Source organism: Myotis brandtii, unplaced genomic scaffold, assembly GCF_000412655.1.
Source record: "Myotis brandtii unplaced genomic scaffold, ASM41265v1 scaffold422, whole genome shotgun sequence".
Lineage (NCBI taxonomy): Eukaryota > Metazoa > Chordata > Mammalia > Chiroptera > Vespertilionidae > Myotis > Myotis brandtii.
This window is the reverse complement of record NW_005366171.1, coordinates 2,444,563-2,464,931: the sequence shown is the minus strand read 5'-3', so window position 1 is coordinate 2,464,931 and position 20,369 is coordinate 2,444,563. Positions and strand designations below refer to the sequence as shown.

General features: G+C 36.2%; 1 protein-coding gene across 4 annotated transcripts in view; it reads left to right on the top strand.

Moving 5' to 3' along the window:
- Nucleotides 1-20,369, top strand: part of SBF2 (SET binding factor 2) — a 319,520-nt gene that overhangs the window by 171,066 nt on the left and 128,085 nt on the right. For all 4 annotated transcript variants that reach the window (XM_014545863.1, XM_014545862.1, XM_014545864.1 and 1 more), the window contains 3 exons: nucleotides 5,886-6,090; nucleotides 8,219-8,328; nucleotides 9,732-9,881. In XM_014545863.1, coding sequence (XP_014401349.1) covers nucleotides 5,886-6,090; nucleotides 8,219-8,328; nucleotides 9,732-9,881 — 465 coding nt within the window. The remainder of the gene's footprint in view (nucleotides 1-5,885; nucleotides 6,091-8,218; nucleotides 8,329-9,731; nucleotides 9,882-20,369) is intronic.

Genomic DNA, 20,369 nt, shown 5'->3' with positions numbered 1-20,369 from the left:
CTAATTTTTTGAGAACATGTTACGCCTACTTGGTGTGAAGAGGGATAAATACCACTTCTTTTTTATTTTTTTTTAATATCCTAACAGAAAATATACTGGAAATAAATGCTTTCATTTTAAAATAAGGACATAAAAGTGTATTCCAATCATCAAAGATATGCATTTTAGATGATTTTGAAGTGTCACAGATCGAGACATGGAACAATGGCCACCAGAGGACATTGCCACCAATCCAGCCCAAACAGGAGTCCCAGTGTGGGGAAGGGAGGAGCCTGTATTCAGTGGCAACAGCTCAGCTGGGATACAGGCGGCTGTAGAGCAGCATGGCCATGAAGACAGCTCACAGGGTTGCAGCTCAATTATGACGCAGCGTGGCTGTGGGACAGCACAGCTGGGAGCCAGCCTTGGGCACAGCAGTCCAGTTCCCTCCACTAAGGTGCTGCAGCGTGGCTCCAGTCCAGGGACATGTCTGCTCAAGTCCCCGAGACAGCATGACGGTTACAGCTCAAGCCAGGGAAACAGCCTCAGGTGGAAAGGAAAAATTCACTCTGCTGAGCATGAGCGGATGCTGACTTATATAGAGAAGAGTGCCACCCCCCATTCCCTAACTCAGGGGTGGGCAACCTTTTTGTGAGTGCGTGCCAAAACCAGCAAAATCTCTGACTCAAAATTCTTCTGCGTGCCAACCCTAATTTTTTTAGAACATGTTACGCCTACTTGATATCTCTTAAGGTGTATGTATGTGAAGAACCTTGAAGAAATAATAAAATTCATTCGAGTGACAAAAACACAGTATATGATGATGAAAAATACATTTATTTTTTAATGTATACATGTACACTGATAGTCCGACAGAAAACTTTATGACTCCGTTTGATATTATCAGTGGGACTTTTGCTGCTGCATCACTGATGACAGAGATTTTACATCAGGTTTATATTTCGTGACCTTCAGAGATATGCACGAGCTACTACTTTCATCCCTCAGGCTACTCCTATTACGAGACTTAACAAAATTCATCACTGAGAACAAAGATTCACAAGCGTATGTGGATGAAACCAAAACACTGGTCGGATCTAGGAAGGCAGGGAGAGTTAAGGCAGAGGCATAGAAATTGCTCTTCCCCTCTCTCGTCAATCCATGTCTATGGTCTTTAAGATAACTTGTTATGTAAAATTATTTATTTATCTAAGATGCACCAACACTGAATTTATCTGAAAAATAAAAAAGTCAATATTAAGAAAAAAATTGTAAATAGAAGATTATAAGAGAGGGTTTCGCGTGCCAGCAAAAGTTACTGGTGTGCCATATGCCATGGGTTGCCCACCCCTGGCCTATGAACATGAGAAATTTAGAATGTTTCATTCCATCAATACTGTGTTCACAGCCAGGCAACTCTAAAATGTTTAGTTACATTTTGTCAGTGTTAACTTAGTCCAGTGATAGTGTTGGTTTCAGTGATATTTAAAAGGATTTGTGTAACTTGCTACCCTACATAGCTCTAGGTACAACTGGTGCATATTAAATAATTACTAAATGACTTAATTAATATGGAAAACTTGGTAACCTCTAACAAGGTTACATTGATTTGTCATTCACTGCTGAGACCAATGTGTAGGAGGAAACTTTCCCCCCAATGCAGTAGTTGCCTACTTTGAATTTCCAGTAGGGGTTGGGGTTTTTTGTTTTGTTTTGCTTTGCTTTGCTTTTATTTGAAGTTGTTCTCAGCCTCGTTTTCTTTAGGCCCTAGGCATATTCTCATTTAGCTTGACAAGAAAAGAGAAAAATCCATGTTTCCATACCAGATGGTATGTATGTCATTTTTCAAGTCTTAGAAAATCGTACTTCCCATTACTATCGTATGCCCTTACAGCAGGATTATGGAAACATTTCTTGAAAATCATTATCCAACTTCAAAATTCCCTCTAAGCGATAGTGCATTTTGCCAGCTTTCTTGGGCAGTTCATCATGGATGCTTTGGACAAAATTGTTACCATGTTCACTATAAATGCTCAGTTGTGTAACTCCTTGATTATTACTTTGCATTTGCATTTCCCTGCAATTAAAACTGAAAATTTGGCTGCTTTTTTGTTCTATTGGAAAATAATGAATTTCATTGTTTCAACACAAAATTGGGCTGCAGTTTTTAATGAGCTCAGTAATCTTCAAGGGACTTGCCCACATGCATTTGGAGTTTTGAGTAAGAGCAGATGTTTCTAATATGTAGCGTTCAAATGACCCTTAAACTTCTCATCATTTCTGCTGTCTTCTCAGAAGTCATAATGTGACAAAGCCGGGTATAAGGTGGTGAATATAGTCCTTTATATTTACCACACTGACCATTAGGGGGCAGCAATGCACAGACACAGCAGCCAGAGAGCCAAAACATGCTAGATTTGGGGGCATGAGCCTTTTTTTAATCTTTTAAGCACAATTGAATATATTATAATTCAGTAACTTTAACCCATTGCCTGAATTTTTATGTAGACTGTCTATTCAATTACAGGATAGTAGCCTCATCTTTGAACTTTGCTTTAAAACATGCTTGTTATTCTGAATTGTGTATGGATTTGTTTTATAATATTTCAAATTGCTTATGAGGAAAAAAAACACTATTAATGACTAAAAGCAATAGCTTTTCTTTAATTAGTGATTTCTATTTAAACTGTTTTTTAGTACTATTTTTATTGCTGCTAGAATACAAGTAGCTGGTGATATGTGAATTCTGGGAAAAAGATTTTAGAGGCCCGGTGTCATGCCAGAGAATATGCAGTGAATAAATATTTATTCAAATGAATGTGTCCTAGACTTTTGGAAAACAGCTTTCAGAATTATTCTGGGGAAGTGTGTATGTGTGTGTGTATGTGCGCATGCACGTGTTCGTTCTAAAAGTTTTTCTTTGACAACTCATTCTATCCTCACAAGAACCTTATGAAGTAGGTACCATATTATTATCTTCATTACAGGTGAGGGAACTAAAATAAACTGCACCGCATCATAGTGCTAAACTGGGATTTGACCCAGGTGGTCCAACATCAGAGACCATGAATTAAAAGTACTTCTTATACTCCCTCTCTCATTAAATTGTCCAGCCTTTCCCTCTGAATTATAGTGCCTCCTATCTCTATCATGTTTTCACACATAGTCCTATCTCTGGGCTCTCTATTCCATTAGTTTTTTTAAGCCCTTCATTAATACCAATTGACATACTATATTATTAAAGATTTAAGAGTTTTGATATCCAGAAAGTTTTATTTCCCCACTTACTCTTCTTTAGAATAGCCTTGACTATTTTTGGATCTTAGTTCTGCCTTATAAAGTTTAGTATGAACTTAGCACATTATAGAATTTTGAGCAATATGTGTATCCTTTTTTTAACCCACCTTAAGTCATTTTTGGACCAAGGTAGAAGCACATATAGGAAGAGAGAAAAGGATAAAATATAGCTAGAAAATCTGACATCACTAAGATTTCTTTTCTACTTTAATTTTTTCATGTTTCAAACTTTGTTGTAATGAATATTACTTACATCATGGAAAATATATTTAAAGTCTTAATTTTTATTATAAAAAAAACAAGTGTCAATAGTAACAAAAGTAGTGAAGACTATATTTTAAATGATTCTGATTTAAACCTTAAAATGCATGTGAATTACCTCCCCATCCTGAAAAAAATATCTTCCCAAGGGATTTTAGAAAATGTATATGTATAACTTTTGAAAACATACCTTAGACTTGTGCCTAAAGAACAGAGAAAAACAAATATGCTATTTGAAAAGGGCCATTTTATAAACAATAGTCCAGTGATGATGGTGTTAATCCAGGAATAATTTTAGAACAGGAATATGTCACCATATAGTTTGGAAAGTGGTGATCATGAAGTCTTGGCGTAGGAATTTACATATTTATTCTTCCCTGTCCTTGCTAATGACATAAGGGGGGAATACAAAGTGTGTATGAGGGCTGCTCTGGCCAGAACAAGTTTTCTATCTAATTTCAACTTCTCAGGAACCTTTTAAAAGAAGCATGAGTGTGTACCTGAGGCAGAGTTACTTATCCAGTATTACATAGTGAGCAGAGCAAAAAGGGGACCGAGGCTTTGTGACACTTTAAAGGAATATTATCTCCATTGTATTGCTGAGATGTGCTTCCTACATCATCTGCTGTGGCCCAACCTTTCTTTTTTCTGGGTCTGGGCCAAATAACCAAAAAGAATTGTGGGGAGCAACTCTAATACACGATGACAGTGGCCATTTTAACTGTCAGAAAATGCATAGGGTAGTGATGAGCTTAATCTACAGCATGAATAATATAGATTCTTTTGGGGGAGGGGGAATTTTCTGGTTACAAAGGATAATAAATGCTAGAATTCGTCTCAAAATGGTTGTAAAGCAGCCTTCCCTAGAGAACTTGATAAAGAGGTGGATTTCACTCTGCCTGTAGTATTTGAAATATAATCCTACTTAACTAGGTGACTGGATCAAAATCCATGACACATTTAATTTAATTATGACAATCCTAATATGTGCTCAACATTGTATCCCGTTTGTTAGGATACAGTAGGAGGTAGCTTAGGGTGCCTGCTGCATGCCAGGCAATCTCTAGATGGAGAGGATAAAAAAAGTTTTTTTAATTGACTGAAAAGTCTGCCCTTGTGGAGCTTCATGTTACTGAGAGAAGGATAGACAGTCAAGTTAAATAAGATTTAGAGTATGTGAGAAGGTTGATAGGTGCTAAGGAGGAAAATATAAGGGGCTAGGGTGAGTGTTGGGGAGATAAAGTTACATAGGGTGGCCAAGAAAGGTGGCATTTGAGGAAAGAAATGCAGAAAGGGAGAGAGGGTTCAGTAAATCGGTGGGGGAACAGGCATTCCTAAGAGGTGGGAGTTAAATGCAAAGGCCTTGGGTCAGGAGCAAGAAGGCCTGAATGTCAAGAAGAATGAAGGAAGAGACAGTAGTAGGACATGGTCGCATAGAAAAGTCATATCTTGTGGGGCCTTATAATTATTGTGGAAACTTTGGGTTTTACTCTGAGTGAGATAAAGAGCTGTTTGATCGAACAGAGTGGTTGGTGGTGATTTAACTTTGGTTCATTCTGTCTGTGGTGTTTAAGAATGGAGCAGCCGAGGGAGCAATGGTGGGAGCAGGGAGGCCCGTGAGGAGACGTGGTTCTGTAGTAGAGGAGAGATGTTGGCTTGACCCAAGGTGTTGGAAAGTGGTCAGATTTAGACATGCTTTAAAGGCAGCGTCCAGAGGTTTGCAGAGGAATGGATAATTGGGTGTTACAGAAAGGCATTAAGGTGACTCAGCTTTTCACCTGAGTAATTGGAAAAATAAACATGCCATATACGGAAGAGGTGAGACTGCAGAAAACAGATTTGGAAAGGTGGAGATTAAGTGCTCCATTTTGGACATATAAGATGATATTTAAATCCAGGTGGAAATACTTATATTGACTATATGGGCATGGAGTTCAAGAGAAAGCTCAGGTGGAGATAAAAATTTGTGAGTTCTTGGTGTTTTTGTGGTTTAAAGATATGAAGCTGGAAATTATCACCAAGGAAGTAAGTATAAATAGAAGAGAAGCCCAAGGTCTGAGCCCTGGGATATTCACATAGTTAAGAGATTAGGGAGATAAAAAATAAAGACATAGCAAGAAGACCTAGAAATCAAGTGAAAACGTGTTCATGAAAGGGGAAGGAGGGGCATCAGCTGTTTCTGATGCTGCTGAAGTAAGACTCTGGGGCTCTGTTCTGTGGCATGTATCTGAGTGTACAGGTACTCACTCATCTGACTGCAGCTTGTTCCCTCTCAGCTCCCACTCCCTTCCTGACAGTCTGCCGTTATTTTAACTTCTGCATAATCTTACCTGTGTTTGATATTGCAGGAGAACCCAAACCCTCATATGGCATTTCAGAAAGTTCCACGCCCCACAGAAGGATCCCACTTGCGGGTTCATATTCTTCCTTTCCCAAAGATTAATGAAACCCGGGTACAGGAATTGATACAGGAGAATCTTGCTAAGAACCAGAATGCACCTCCTGCTTCACGAGTGGACAAGAAGTGTGTTGTGCCAGCAGGTCCACCTGTTGGTATGTATTTCTCTGTGTGTTTAAAAGTAACTTCTTATCAAGACAGAAAACACAAAAACTCAAGTAACCGGAATCAGAGCATTCTCAACACCCAGAAGTACTGTTCCATTCACTGCCTCTCACAAAGGGTAGCCATTCATCTAACTGCCACTACTATAGAATCCTTTTTTAAAACAGCTGTATCGAGATATAATTCACATACATAAAACTCACCCATTTAACGTGTACAGTTTAGTGGCTTTTAGTATATTCACAGAGTCATACAACCATTTTCTCTAACTTCAGAACATTTTCATTATCTCAAATAGATGTACCCATGCCCATTAGCAGGGTATAATTTTCCCCTAAAAATCACTCCTTCCCTAGCTTTAGGCAATAATCTACTTCCTGTCTTTATAGATTTGCCTATTCTGGACATTTTATATAAATGGAGTTATAGAACATGTGATCTTTTTTGTGACTGGCTTTTTTCATTTATCATAATATTTTCAGTTTATCCACATCACGTGTCAGTGCTTCATTATTTTTATGGCTGAATATTATTCCATTCTATGGCTATACGGATGCTCCTGGACTTACAAATGGGATTACATCCTGAAAAATCCATCTTAAGTTAAAAATATCATAAGCTAAAAATGCCTTTAAGCCCTGGCCAGTGTGGCTCAGTTGGTTGGGTGTTATTCCATACACTGAAAGGTTGCCAGTTCAATTCCTAGTCAGGGCACATGCCTGGTTGTGGACTTGATCCCTGGGACGTGATGTTCAGGAGGCAGCCTGTTGATGTTTCACTCTCACATTGACATTTCTCTCTCTCCCTCTCCCTCTCCCTCTCCTTGCCTCTTTTTCTCTCTAAAAATCAATAAAAAATCTTACTTAAAAATGCACTTAATACCCCTAACCTATTGACCATCATATTAACCTAGCCTACCTTAAACATGCTGAGAAACACAGCATCCAAAAACCACTAGCAACAGAGTACACTGTAGAGTATTGGTTGTTTACCCTCATGATCGCTGTGGCTCACTGCCACTACCCAGCATTAGGAGAGAGTATCCTACCACACATAGCTAGCTTGGGAAAGGTAAAAATTCAGAATTTGAAGTACAGTTTCTACTGAATGCTCACTGCTTTTGCACCATCATCAAGTTGAAAACCATAACTTGAACCATTGTCCTAAGTTGAGGACCATCTGTATGTCACATTTTGTTATTCATTCATCAGTTGATGGATATTTGATTGTTTCTCCTTTTGCTACTATTAGTAATGCTGCTGTGAGCATTCATGTGTAAGTTTTTGTGTGGACATATCTCTTCAGTTCTCTTAGGTATATACCTAGGTGTGGAATTGTTTCATATAAGTCTGTGTTCAACGTTTTGAAGAACTGACAGATTGTTTTCCAAAGCAGCTGTCCCATTTAACATTCCCACCAGCAATGTATGGGTGTTCCAGTTTCTCTACATTCGCTAATGATGCAGAGCATCTTTTCATTTGCTTATTGGCCATTATTATATCTTCTCTGGAGAAATGTCTGTTCAGATCCTTGGCCCATTTTTTAATTGGGCTATTTATCTTTTTATTACTGAGTTAAGTGTTCTCTGTATATTCTTTATACAAGTCCTTTATCAGATACATGATTTGCAAATATTCTTTCCCATTCTGAAATCTAATTTTGGGGGGCATGTGGTTTTTCTTTGGTAATATCATAGAAATATCAACTCTTTTTTTCATTAGTAATTCACTTACAGTAGCTATTTTTGTCATGATCTTGTATCCCAAATACGTATCAGTTTGTTTACAATTAAAGTTAAAATAGATGTTTACTTTTGCTTACTGTGATTTTTACTATGAAATATTAATTGATTTGCATGAGTTAAGTGTATCATTGGAATCTATCCTGTGAAATTATCCTTAGTAAGCCATTGACTAGCCTGACACTTTAAAACGTGAAAATATAATCAAAATAATGAAATGGAATACCTTCAATGCCATGTAACAAGGGAAACAAATAATTGTAAGTGTCAATCATGAAAACAGTTAGTCATATAAGCTTAAACCAGTACTCTTCCCCTTGCTTTTGTAATTGCCAGAGGAGTTTAATTTACTTGTTTTCTTTATATTCCTTTACTAGTTTCGATAATGGATAAGGTGAAAACAGTTTTCAACAGTGCACAGAGATTGGAAGTTGTTAGAAACTGCATCTCATTCATATTTGAAAATAAAACATTGGAGACCGAAAAGGTAATAAAATACTATCTTTGCCACGTGTAATTCATCATTTCCCTTTCAGATTTACATGTTTAACTTGCTAACTGACCTCTCTAATTTCATCCTTTTTCTTTATCAAGTGTTTTGATGAATAGTGTCTAGGATGTAAAATCTTAGCCAAGCCTAATTACATGGCTACCAGACAAATATTGAAAGTCATTGTTTCCCTCAAACTTTTAACATTGTTCACTAAATCCTATTTTGGCATATTACCTAGGAACTTAACATTTTAATTTTTCAGTTACAGTTCACATACAATATTACATTAGTTTCAGGTGTAAAACATAGTGATTAGACATTTCTGTAACTTACAAAGTGATTACCCTGATAAGTCTATTATCCATCTGACACCATACATGATTAACATTTTAAATATAATTCTATTTCTGGCAAAGAATCCGGTTGGATAAGTGGTATTCAACTTAAATGTGCCTCGTTAAAGCAGATTTCCTTGCCTTCTTTAATAAAACACGCTAAACATAATGTAACCTTTTCTTAGTGATTCGTCATAGTTCTGAACATCTGTTACAAAGGGCTAGTAAAGCAGGTAAGGTTTTGACCCTTACAACAAATGACCCCCAGCCTCTTTCTGTTTTGAGGTTGTTCAGTTTCCCCTTTTTCCTATGGTTGAAGTGTTAGACTTTCTTTTGTTCTCTTGCTTCCAGCTGTCCCATCCTGTTTCTTATACCTGCCTCTAAAAATGCCATGCCCTCCTACTCTCAGGCTTCTTCCCTTCTTATTTGCTCCTTTGTTCTGGTTTTTAGGTTTTCAAAGTTAAATAAAGCTATTTTTATTTTATGTAAAGCATATTTACTAGGCTTTGCGTGGTGAACTGGAAGAGGCATTCTAATGAGTAGTGAAATGATGATTTTTAATGAATAAACCTAAAGATATCTATTTGTTGCTCTGAGTCTTTTCTCTTTTTTTAATTATGATACTGTATTGAGAAGAGATTGTAGAATTTTCCAGTCATAAATTAAAACTAGTGATTAAATTGCTGCCCAGTTTAAAAGTAGCAAATCACCTGTATTTCTTGTCATTTTAATTTTCCTTTCTATTCTTGCTGTGGAGATATGGCCGGTTATTGAAAGAAGTGATCTGGTGACTAGAGTTTTGATGAGTTATTTTAAATGTAGTTCATGTTTGTGTTTTAATTACACATAAACTAATTCTGCTTATTTTTCATGCTTATACATAAAAATAACTAAAAATCCTTTATTTTATAGTTGTCCTCAGTAGTGAAGCTGCTCTTTTCCAGGAGTTTAATTTACTGATAACTGTTAAGTGTCTTACAGGATGCACTTGAACTTTCAGTGAGATTACGATTAATTTTCCCAGTGGTGCCTGTCGTTCACGTCTGCCTCTCTTGTCCTCAGACCCTTCCTGCCGCATTGAGAGCCCTTAAAGGAAAGGCAGCAAGACAGTGTCTCACTGACGAGCTGGGTTTGCACGTCCAGCAAAACCGGGCAATACTAGACCATCAGCAGTTTGACTACATAATAAGGATGATGAACTGTACTTTGCAGGTAACTTTTAGTCTTTTCAGATTATTTTTCTTACTTGTGAATACTTTTCTTTTTCCCAGAAATTCAGTAATTGCTGATAGATCAAGGTCTTGAGCCTTCCACGGCTTATAGGATGAAGAGCCAATATCCATCCCATTTCTGACAGAAACTCTCATTTATTACTTGGCATAAATATTGAGAGTCTTTTATTCTTTGTTTTCTCTTGGGAAAAAAAAAACACCAAAAAACAAAACACTAGGTTATCATTGGTTCTATAAGCAAGCTTTCTGAAACCAAACAGCCATCTTGAAAATATTTGGTTATGTTTTACTTAATGTGTATATTCATGCCAGCCCTTTTTAGACAGTTTTCAATTATACTATTAAAGCAGAGGGCAATGAATAGTCGATAATCCAAATGATAAATGAATTACTCAGTTAAGTATTTACTAAGTACTTTGTGTGTGTGAAGCACAAAAATGTATTTCTAGTTGGCTTCAAAAGATGTGTATGAATTAAAGAGATAAACTTTCCACAAATTCATGAAGACATAATTAGCAGGAGCAAATAATCTGGTTTCCCCATCCTGACTTGCTTGTTAGATAGTCTGTGACATTGGCATCATATTCTTTGCAAGGGATGCAAAACCCTCTCAAACTTTTTCCACAAGCAGAAAAAATGTAATAAATGTATTTAAATATTAAGATTTTAAAGACTAGCTGTGGGACTCAAGAGTATCTAAACAAAATGCATGTTAAATTCTGGAAAGTGATAATTGCAAGGCATAATTAATAATAAAATTAAGTATATTAATTAATGGATGAAAGAAGACCTAAAAAATGGAAAGATACATCATGTACATAGACTGGAAGCTTCAATATTATAAAATTATAACAATCAGTTTTTCTCAAAAGAAGAGTCACTGCAGTTCTCATCAGAATCCCAACTGGAGCTCATCCACCTTGGCTCAGTGGTTGAGCATCGACCTGTGAAGCTGGAGGTCATGGTTTGATTCCCAGTCAGGGCACAGCCCCAGGTTGCAAACTCCGTCGGCAGGAGGCAGCCGATCAGTGATTCTCTTTCATCATTGATGTTTCTGTCTGTCTCTCCTTCTCCCTTCCTCTCTGAAATCAATAAAAATATATTAAAAAGAGAAAAATCCCAACCAAAGAGCAAAACCCTAAGAATTACCAATACACTCCTAATAGAACAACGAAGTATGGCAAAATGTCAAACTTTTAGAAAAAGATGCAAACTTTTAGCTATAAGATGAGCAAGGCCTGAGAATCTAATATAAAATATGCTGACTGTAGTTGATAACACTGCATTATATAATTGAAATTTTCTAAGAGAATTTTTTTTTATATATATATATGTGAGGTGATAGATGTGTTAATTAACTCAGTTGTGGGAATCCTTTTATGATGTAGCAAATCACCATGATCAACACCTTAAATATCTTACCATTTTATTTATCAAGTATACCTTAATAAAACTTTTTAATTTTTTAGATTAGCTTAAGATTGTAGTAATTAAGACAGTGTGTGTGGTGCTGGACAATCATAAATGAATTGACCAATAGAACAGAACATAGAGTTCATAAACAGATGTACATGTATATAGAAACATGATTAATGACAAAGTTGACATTTCACATTAGTGGCAAAATGAAAAATTCAGTAAATAATGCCAGAACAATTAAGTGACCATGTACTCATAATATACCAGGTATATAAAAAATTTACAGATACCTCACACTATACACTAAAGTCAGTTTCATGTCTATTAAAGACTTAAATATGAAAGCCAACCTATACAATTTTCAAACAGAATAAAGTAGATCTCTTTATGACTTTGGGGTGGGGAGATATTTTTCAAGTCACAAATAGTGTTGATCTTAAAAAAAAAGATTAATAAATGTGACTGTATTAAAATTAAGAACTTTTGTTCATTAAAAAATACCATAGCCCTGACCGGTTTGGCTCAGTGGATAGAGCGTCGACCTGCGGACTCAAGGGTCCCAGGTTCAATTCCGGTCAAGGGCATGTACCTTGGTTGCAGGCATGTCCCCAGTGGGGAGTGTGCAGGAGGCAGTTGATCAATGTTTCTCTCTCATCGATGTTTCTAACTCTCTATCCCTCTCCCTTCCTCTCTGTAAAAAAATCAATAAAATATATTTTTTTAAAAATACCATAAAGAGCCCAGTTGGTGTGGTTTAGTGGTTGAACATCAACCTATGAACCAGGAGGTTATAGTTCTTTTCTTGGTCAGGGCACATGCCTGGGTGTGGGCTCGATACCCAGTGTGGGGTGTGCAGGAGGCAGCCAATCAAAGATTCTTTTTCATCATGATGTTTCTATCTCCCTCTCCTTCCTTTCTGAAATCAATAAAAGTATTTTTTTAAACACCAGAAAGAGAGTGAAAATGCTAATCTCAGAGTGAGAGATGTTTGCACAGCATGTGTCAACGGATTAGTACCGAGATCATTAAAAATATTCACAAATTAATAGGACATAGACAATTCACATTCTAAATGGGCGAAACCTAAAGAAGTATTTCAGAGAAAAGGAAACCTATTTGGATGATGTGTATAAAAAAGATTATCTTAAAAAAAGAAAAGGTGATCTAGGTCAATAATTGGAAAAATGTGAATTAAAACCACAATGTGATAGCCTTTTATAAACTATTTTGTAATAATTTAAAAATCTGATAATATCAAGTATTAATGGGACAAATGGGTCCATTGGTATAAAGTTAAAAACATGTAACATTATCTGGGGATATTTAATTTAGGACTACAATATGTGGTAAAACTGATGTATATATGTATTAAATCATCACATTATATACCACAATTTTATTTGTCAATTATGCCTTAACAAAGCTGTGGGGTGGGGGGGAGAAAATCAAGGGAATAATAAACAAGTTATTCAAGAACATTACCTCTGGGGGACAGAAAGGAAGGGCAGTGAGCATAGAGCTCTGCAAAGGTAATGGCAATATTCTATTACCTACTTCTTGCTAGGTATATGGGAGTTCGTTGTATCAGTCTTCTTTATAACTTATACACATTAATGTATAGGGCACTGCTACTAGCTTATTTTGCAGGGTATATTTATTTTTTCAAACACATTTCAAAAGATAACTTTTTCAGAAATTCTAACTTAAAACCTAGCATTAAAAATGTAATCTTATAATAAGCACTTTGTAGATTGTTTAAGCAAATTGACAAGATAAAAGATGATTCATCTTTACTGGAAATACAGCCTTACTCTTGAGAGACTAGCTATAACAGTTTATGATAACAAAAATTGAAAACAACCTAAATGTTTACCATTGATATTTATTAATTTAATTGTGGTACAGCTCTTCTTTGGAATACTATTCAACTATTAAATAGAAAGAGGTGGATATATACCTATATTGAAAAACTTCTATTATACACTGCTAGGTGGGCAAAAAGGAAGTTACATAAGGTAAATACAATACAATTTTATTTTTGACCTAAAATTATACATATATAAGTATATCATACTAAAATTCTTAACAACTTAAGTGGTTATCTCTCGCCTATGGATTAGAAGTTTTGACTTCCAATTTAAACCTTTCTCAACTGGAAACACACACAAACATACATATACAAGCATAATTAAATTATATAAAACATACGCATCTATTTTATAATTTTTTTTTAAAAAGATTCTAATTTTTGTAGGAAGGAAATTATCAAGCACCCTTATGAGAAGAGCACAACACAATAAATGTGCCCTAAAAAAGCCACACGTCTCTTGTTACTTTGTTGCTGTTACTTTGGTACTGTTGTTATAGAGAACAAAGGAATGTGATGAATAGGTCGTCTCTAGAAGCCCTAAAGTTAGGTGATTTCCTGATTCCCTATACTAATTGGTGATAAAACTACAAAAATTGTGTTAGGGAGCTTTCTCCCATAGTACTTTCTGTGTTGTTTATTAACTGAAGAACCAAGTTTTAAGGCTTTCTCTAAACTTAATTTTAGCATATACTAGTTAGTAACTCACTTGTAGAATAGACATTTACCTTGGGCTACAAATATTTTTCTTTGAATACATATCCATCTAAAGAAAATAAGATATGGATTTTTTTTGCTTCCCTCAAATACATCTGGACTGATGGGCACTTAATATATCAGTATTTCATAAATACGTAAAACTAGATCCCATCTTCATCCCAGGACACAGGTTGCTTAACATTTATAGAAAGGCTCTTCTGAGTTATAAATAGACTCACATGTGGTATTCTCATTTCAATGGGTTATTTATTACCAATTTGGGATTTATTAGTATTTGTGTTCCTGTTGCCACAACATTACTTGTGGGGATTTAACATGACATTCTGAACATTTTTTACAAAAACATAGTTTCAAGGCAGAGAGGCCAAACATCTGTGTTGTTGTTTTAAAAAGAAACTTTAAATAAACTAATTTTAGGTAGTGATTCAAAAACTTCAGTAATTTTTGCTTTTCGTGATCTTGAAGTTGTTCTGTCTTTCCTGTCCTCAAGGGAAAATGAAATGGAGCATGAGTACTGCCAAGGGGCTATTATGTTTATCAGGTTCTTTCAATGTCAAGATAAATTTTTAAATGACTGGTTTACAAACCTGCTGTATTCAAGACGGTATGGTAATGTCATAGCATCAACATATAGATCAGTGGGAAAGAGCACCCAGAAATGGACCCACATTTTGGGGATTTTTGACAAAGACACCAAAGCAATCCAATAGGGGAGGAAGTTTTTTTCCACAAATAGTGCTGAAATAACTGACTGTCCATATAGAAAAAAAGTAAATCTCAATCTCTACCCCACATCAAACACAAGAATTCATTTGAGGTAGAGTGTAGACTTAAATATAAAATATAAAACCGTGTGCCTACCACCCAAAGTCAAATCCTCTCCTGTCACCATATATTAGGAACCCCCTCGATATACAGCTCTTGTAACAAAGGAACCCATACCTGAAACCTATATGTTCATGTTGACCAATGTCACCCCAATAAATTTAAATAAGTAAATAAATAAAATCGTGAAACTTTTAGAAAACGTAGAAAATAGTTTCATGACTTGGGAATGGGCAACAATTTCTTAGGTCACAGAAAATGGTAATCAAAAAAGAAAAATTAATTGATCATTATACTTCATCAAAATTTAAACTTATGCTTATTAGAAGACACTATTAAAAAATTAATATGTAAGACTGGAAAAAATATTTCTAAAATATGTATGTGGCAAAGAACTGGTGTCACGTTTATACAGAGAACTTTACAATTCAAGAAGCCAAACCAATTTTTTTAAATGGACAATTTGAACAGATCCTTCACAAATCAGATATATGATAGTCAATAAAAATAGGAGAAATGCAAATTAAAACCATTATGAGCCCTAGCTGATTTGACTCAGTGGATAGAGCATCAGCCTGTGGACTGCAAGGCCCCAGGTTCAGTTTCAGCCAAGGACACATGCCCAGGGGTGTGCAAGAGGCAGCTGATCAATGATTCTCTCTCATCATTGATGTTTCTTTCTCTCTCCCTCTTCCTTCCTCTCTGAAATCAAGAAAAATATATTTAAAAAAAATAAAACCATTATGAGGTACTACAGTTGACCCTTGAACAATGCAGGGGTTAGAAAGCCAACCCTTTCCCTGCCCCCGGGATTCCCTCTGCATACAGTCAGCCCTCTGCATCTGTGGACTCCCAGTCACAGATTGAAAACAGTACTGGTGTTTTTCTATTGAAAAAAAATCAGCATGTAAGTGGACCTGCTAAAATTAGAAAGACTAACAAATTTTGGCTTGGTGGCAAAATAACTGGAATTCTTATACTTTATTGTTGAGTATGTAAACTGGTACAATCACTTCAGAGAAAAGTGTGAGAAATTCTTACAAAACTAAGCATAGACTATCCTGTGAGCTAACAGCTTCACTTCTGGGTCTTATAAAAAAGAAATGAAAACATCTTCAAAAAGATTTATATAAAAATATGTATTGGAGCTTTATTCATAATAGCCTAAAACTGGAAACAGCCCAGAAGCCATCAGTCAGAGAATAGATTATTTTTAACTATCATGTAGATATTTAGACAGTGTAATGCTATTAGGCAATAAACATAAACAAACTAATGATACATGCAACCATTTGGATAAATCTTATAAATATTATGACATTTGTCAAAACTCAGTGAATATACACTGAGTGGCCAGATTATTATGACTGGCCAGATTATATGACCACCCCATTAGTACTTCATTGACACTTCCAAAAATACTGAATATTGAAAACTTCCTAAGCAAATAATCTCAAGGTTTTATTATTTGCATAACTAATTCACTTCATTGTACTGATGGGGTGGTCATAATCTGGCCACTCAGTGTACACTTAAGATTTCTATAATGTGGTGTACATAATTGTGCAGCAAAAGTAAAACTTCTAAACAAATATTGAACTCTAATAATATACATACTAAGGCATACACTTAGGGGCAAGTATAATTGATGTCTGCAATTTACTTTGAAAAGCACTCAAGGTGGATTAGTGGATAAATATATGGATAGATAAATTATAAACCAAGCATTGTAAAATGTCAGGGACACAGTCTAAATAGTAAGTATACAGGAGATGGTATTCCATGTAAACTTCTTTCAAGTTTGATACATGTTTGAAATTTTGAGCATAAAGTAAGTAAACAAAGAAATAAATTACATAATTACAAAAAACTCAAGGTATAGGTGAAACATCAGACTAGACACCGTGAAAAGGTTATATAATGAATGGGAATACACGCCTGAAGCAGTTACACATGGTGGAGCAAATTGAGACAAGTGGATGGAAACTATGGAAGAGAAATTAAGGTAGAGGGAGGATACAACAAGGTGATCCAACACAATACCATTCAAAGTGCTGTGACAAGATAAGGAACTTGTGCCAGAATGTCAGTCAGTGACTTTAAATTCACTGAAAAGGTTTTATAAGAAAGTAAAAAAAAGTAAGCTACTACACAGTGATCTCGTGTGATGTCAGCTGAATGTGGTTGGTCTCTCTAAAGCAGTGGTTCTCAACCTTCCTACTGCCGCGACCCTTTAATACAGTTCCTCCCTCATGTTGTGGCCCCCAATTTCATTATTACAAATTGAACATAATTAAAGCATAGTGATTAATCACAAAAGCAATATGTAATTATATATGTGTTTTCTGATGGTCTTAGGCGACCCCTGTGAAAGGGTCGTTCGACCCCCAAAGGGGTCGCGACCCACAGGTTGAGAACCGCTGCTCTAACGTAACCGGGTACCTGCCTTCTTAAAGAGGAGAGGCTCCAAAGCCAAGCGTCAGGCTTTGTCACAGCTGAATATTCCCTCGCCAACCATTTCCACAATTCATTGGTTGCTAGATAAATTCCTACATTGAGCTTCTTAGGCTAAGGACTCTGAATAATATAGGAAGCCAGAGAGAGGTTTTAAAGTATGAGAAAAAGGGCATCTTTTCTAGAATCCCAAACCTTTCACATCAGATTGACTTCATCTAGACGTTTTTAAGGACATTAAGTACTGCTGATGACCAGTTTGTATGTATGAGGTAGCAGATTTGGGCTTTTTTGGTGCTGTGGTCTGAATATGCCTTTCCAGGTTCATAAATTAGATACCTGACCCCCAAGGTGATGGTATTAGGAGGTGGGGCTGTGGGAAGGTGATTGCGTCCTGAAGGCAGAACCTCCCGAATGAGATTAATGCTCTTATGAAAGAGAGCCAGCTGAGCTCCCTACCCTTTCAACCATGACATTGGTAAGTAAGGGTACAGTGAGAAGTCTACAGCCCCAAAGAGGGCCTTCACCACCATGCTGGCACCCTGGTCTTGGACTTCCAACCTCTAGAACTGTGAGAAGTAGATTTCTATTGTTTCTAAAACATCCAGTGGCATTTTGTTATAGCAGCCCAGAACAGACTACACATCAAATTTATATTGAATGCATCTTTATTAGTGAGGGCATATATTTTACTGCTTTTCTCTCTATTCTTCCCCCAAACATCAACTGATTTCTACTATGTACTAGTCTCTGTACTAGGTACTAAGTACTGGACATACTGAGATGATTAAGATATTATCCTGGTTCTTAAGAAGCTTATGTCTAGAAGGAGAAATTCACAGATAAACCAGTCTTTATAATATAGTGGTAGGTGCACTCAGAGATGTGTGGAAAAGTACTATGAATGTATTGTAAGGTTGCTGGACTTTAGAACAAGATGGTCACAGAAGGCATTTGTCCGACCAGGATTGGGAGGGAGAGTATTTCAGATAGAGGAAGTTGCCAGTAGAAAAAAGAAGTATGTGGAAGGCCTGTATTTTTAAAAATTGGAAAGTATTTCTATTGTGTATATTGTAGAAAGGTGGTGGGAGATGAGAGAAGTAAACAGGATCACTTCTGGTTAAAGTGAAAAAGATTAAATATGTATATTTAACCTCAACCACCACCCAAAACTCCACTAAAACTAAAGTAAAGGATTTTTAAAAATACATAAACCCACAGGCAAAACAGAAGACAAGAACAACATTTTGGAAACTAGAAAGCTGATGGATGAGTGACTCAGCAGACCCAAGAAAGTTTTTTCTTAACAGACAGTTGTAAAACCCTTGAAGCAACCCAATTTGCAGAACTGCAAAAGGCTCAGTAATTAGGTACAAGTTATCTCTGAAAGCAGGAGGTTATGGTGGGGCCAAAACATTAAAAAGAGGCTTGGTTGAAAGTCTCCTTAAGATACAGTTGCATTCCCCTCCCCGATCCTTTTCTGGTTCTGTGTAAACTGCCAGCTGCCTCTCCTTCACCCTAGCAGAAGATTAGAGGTTTGTTTGTGTATTTATTCTTAGGAGAGAGGACATCACTAGCCTGGGAGACACTAGGTCTGGCTGAGGGAAATTCTGTTTTGTTACAAGCAAGGGGGGTAAGTGAATGCCAAATATTGAGAATACCAGTCCACATTCCCTTCAGCTCCCAGAACTCTGGAAGCCTGCCCTCAAGGCAAGACATCGGAAGACAATTCTCCGAGAAATGGTGCTAGCCAAAAAGAAAAGGATTTTACTAAAGATCCTAAATTAGGAGTTTCTCAACAGAATAGCTCAACTAGGTCAAGCTATAATGAACCTCACAGTCAACAAGCTTCAGCGTGTACACATTGTTTTTATTTTGTCATCCTTCAGTCATAGAGTTTGTGCAACTTCAGTTTAATAGATTATGACATGTTCTAAAATAGCTTTACAAATTCAGTCTTAACAGCAATGTGTGAGAGTTCCTATTCACATCCTTGCCGACTTTTGCTATTAAAAAGTCTTAATTTTTTAATTCTGCCATTTTAATGATTGTAAAAGGGTATATCATAGTGATAATTTGCATTTCCCTTATAACTAATAAAATGGAACATTTTTTCTTGTTTATTGGCTTTGCATTTTTTCTATGTAAGGAAATGCTATTTGTTACTTTGCCCTTTTTTCTTTTGCATTGTTTTTTTCTCAAGTACTTAATATGTTTTGAACACCAATTCTTTTATGTTTCAGGTATCTCTTTCTAGGTTGTGGTTGTCTTTTCCTTATCTTTATTATATCTTTTGATAAATGTAAGTTTGTAATTTTAATGTAATCTATCAATTTCATTGGTCCTTTCCTGTATGGTTTGTACTTTATTTATGTTTTATATTAAGAAATCCTTCCTTACCATGAGGTCCAAAATATATTCCCATATTCTCTTTAAATGCTTAATAATTTTCCTTTTATATTTAAATCCTTGACCTATCTGAAATTGATTTGTGTGGATTGTATGAGTTAGAGATCCAGTTAATTTTTTTCTAAATGTATAACCAGTTGCCCGCCAAAACAATTTATTTAATAACCTAACCTTTCTCCAGTGTTTTGTCATGACCCCCTTTTGATATATCACATTTCTGTAAATATGTGGGTCTGTCAGGATTTCTGTTCTGTTCATCTGTTTGCCTGTTTTCACAAAAGCATCACATAGTCTTAAAGTTTTATAATAAATCTTAATACCTGCAAGACCAGTCTCCATGCTATATCTCCTATGAAATATTTGCTTTTCTATATAATTTTAGAATCACCTTTTTGAATTCCATGAGCAACTCTGTTGGGATTATGAATAAAACTAGGGGCCCGGTGCACAAAATTCATGCACTGGGGGGGGGGTCCCTCAGCCCAGCCTGCCCCCTCTCACATACTGGGAGCCCTCAGGGGATGTCCTACTGATGGCTTAGGCCCGCTCCCTGCTCCTCTTGGGGAGCGGGCCTAAGCCTCAGTCTGGCCTCCCTTTGTGGGAGGCGACCAAGCTGATAAGGGGAAGGCACCAGCTGCAGCCACTGCCAGTCACCGCAGCAACCAAGGTGTTTTCATCAACAAGGACTCCAGTCCCTTCACCATGAAAAAATGACAACTTTCTTTAGGCATTTTCAAGATGTGTCTTTCATATAATAATAATTTCTTTATTATT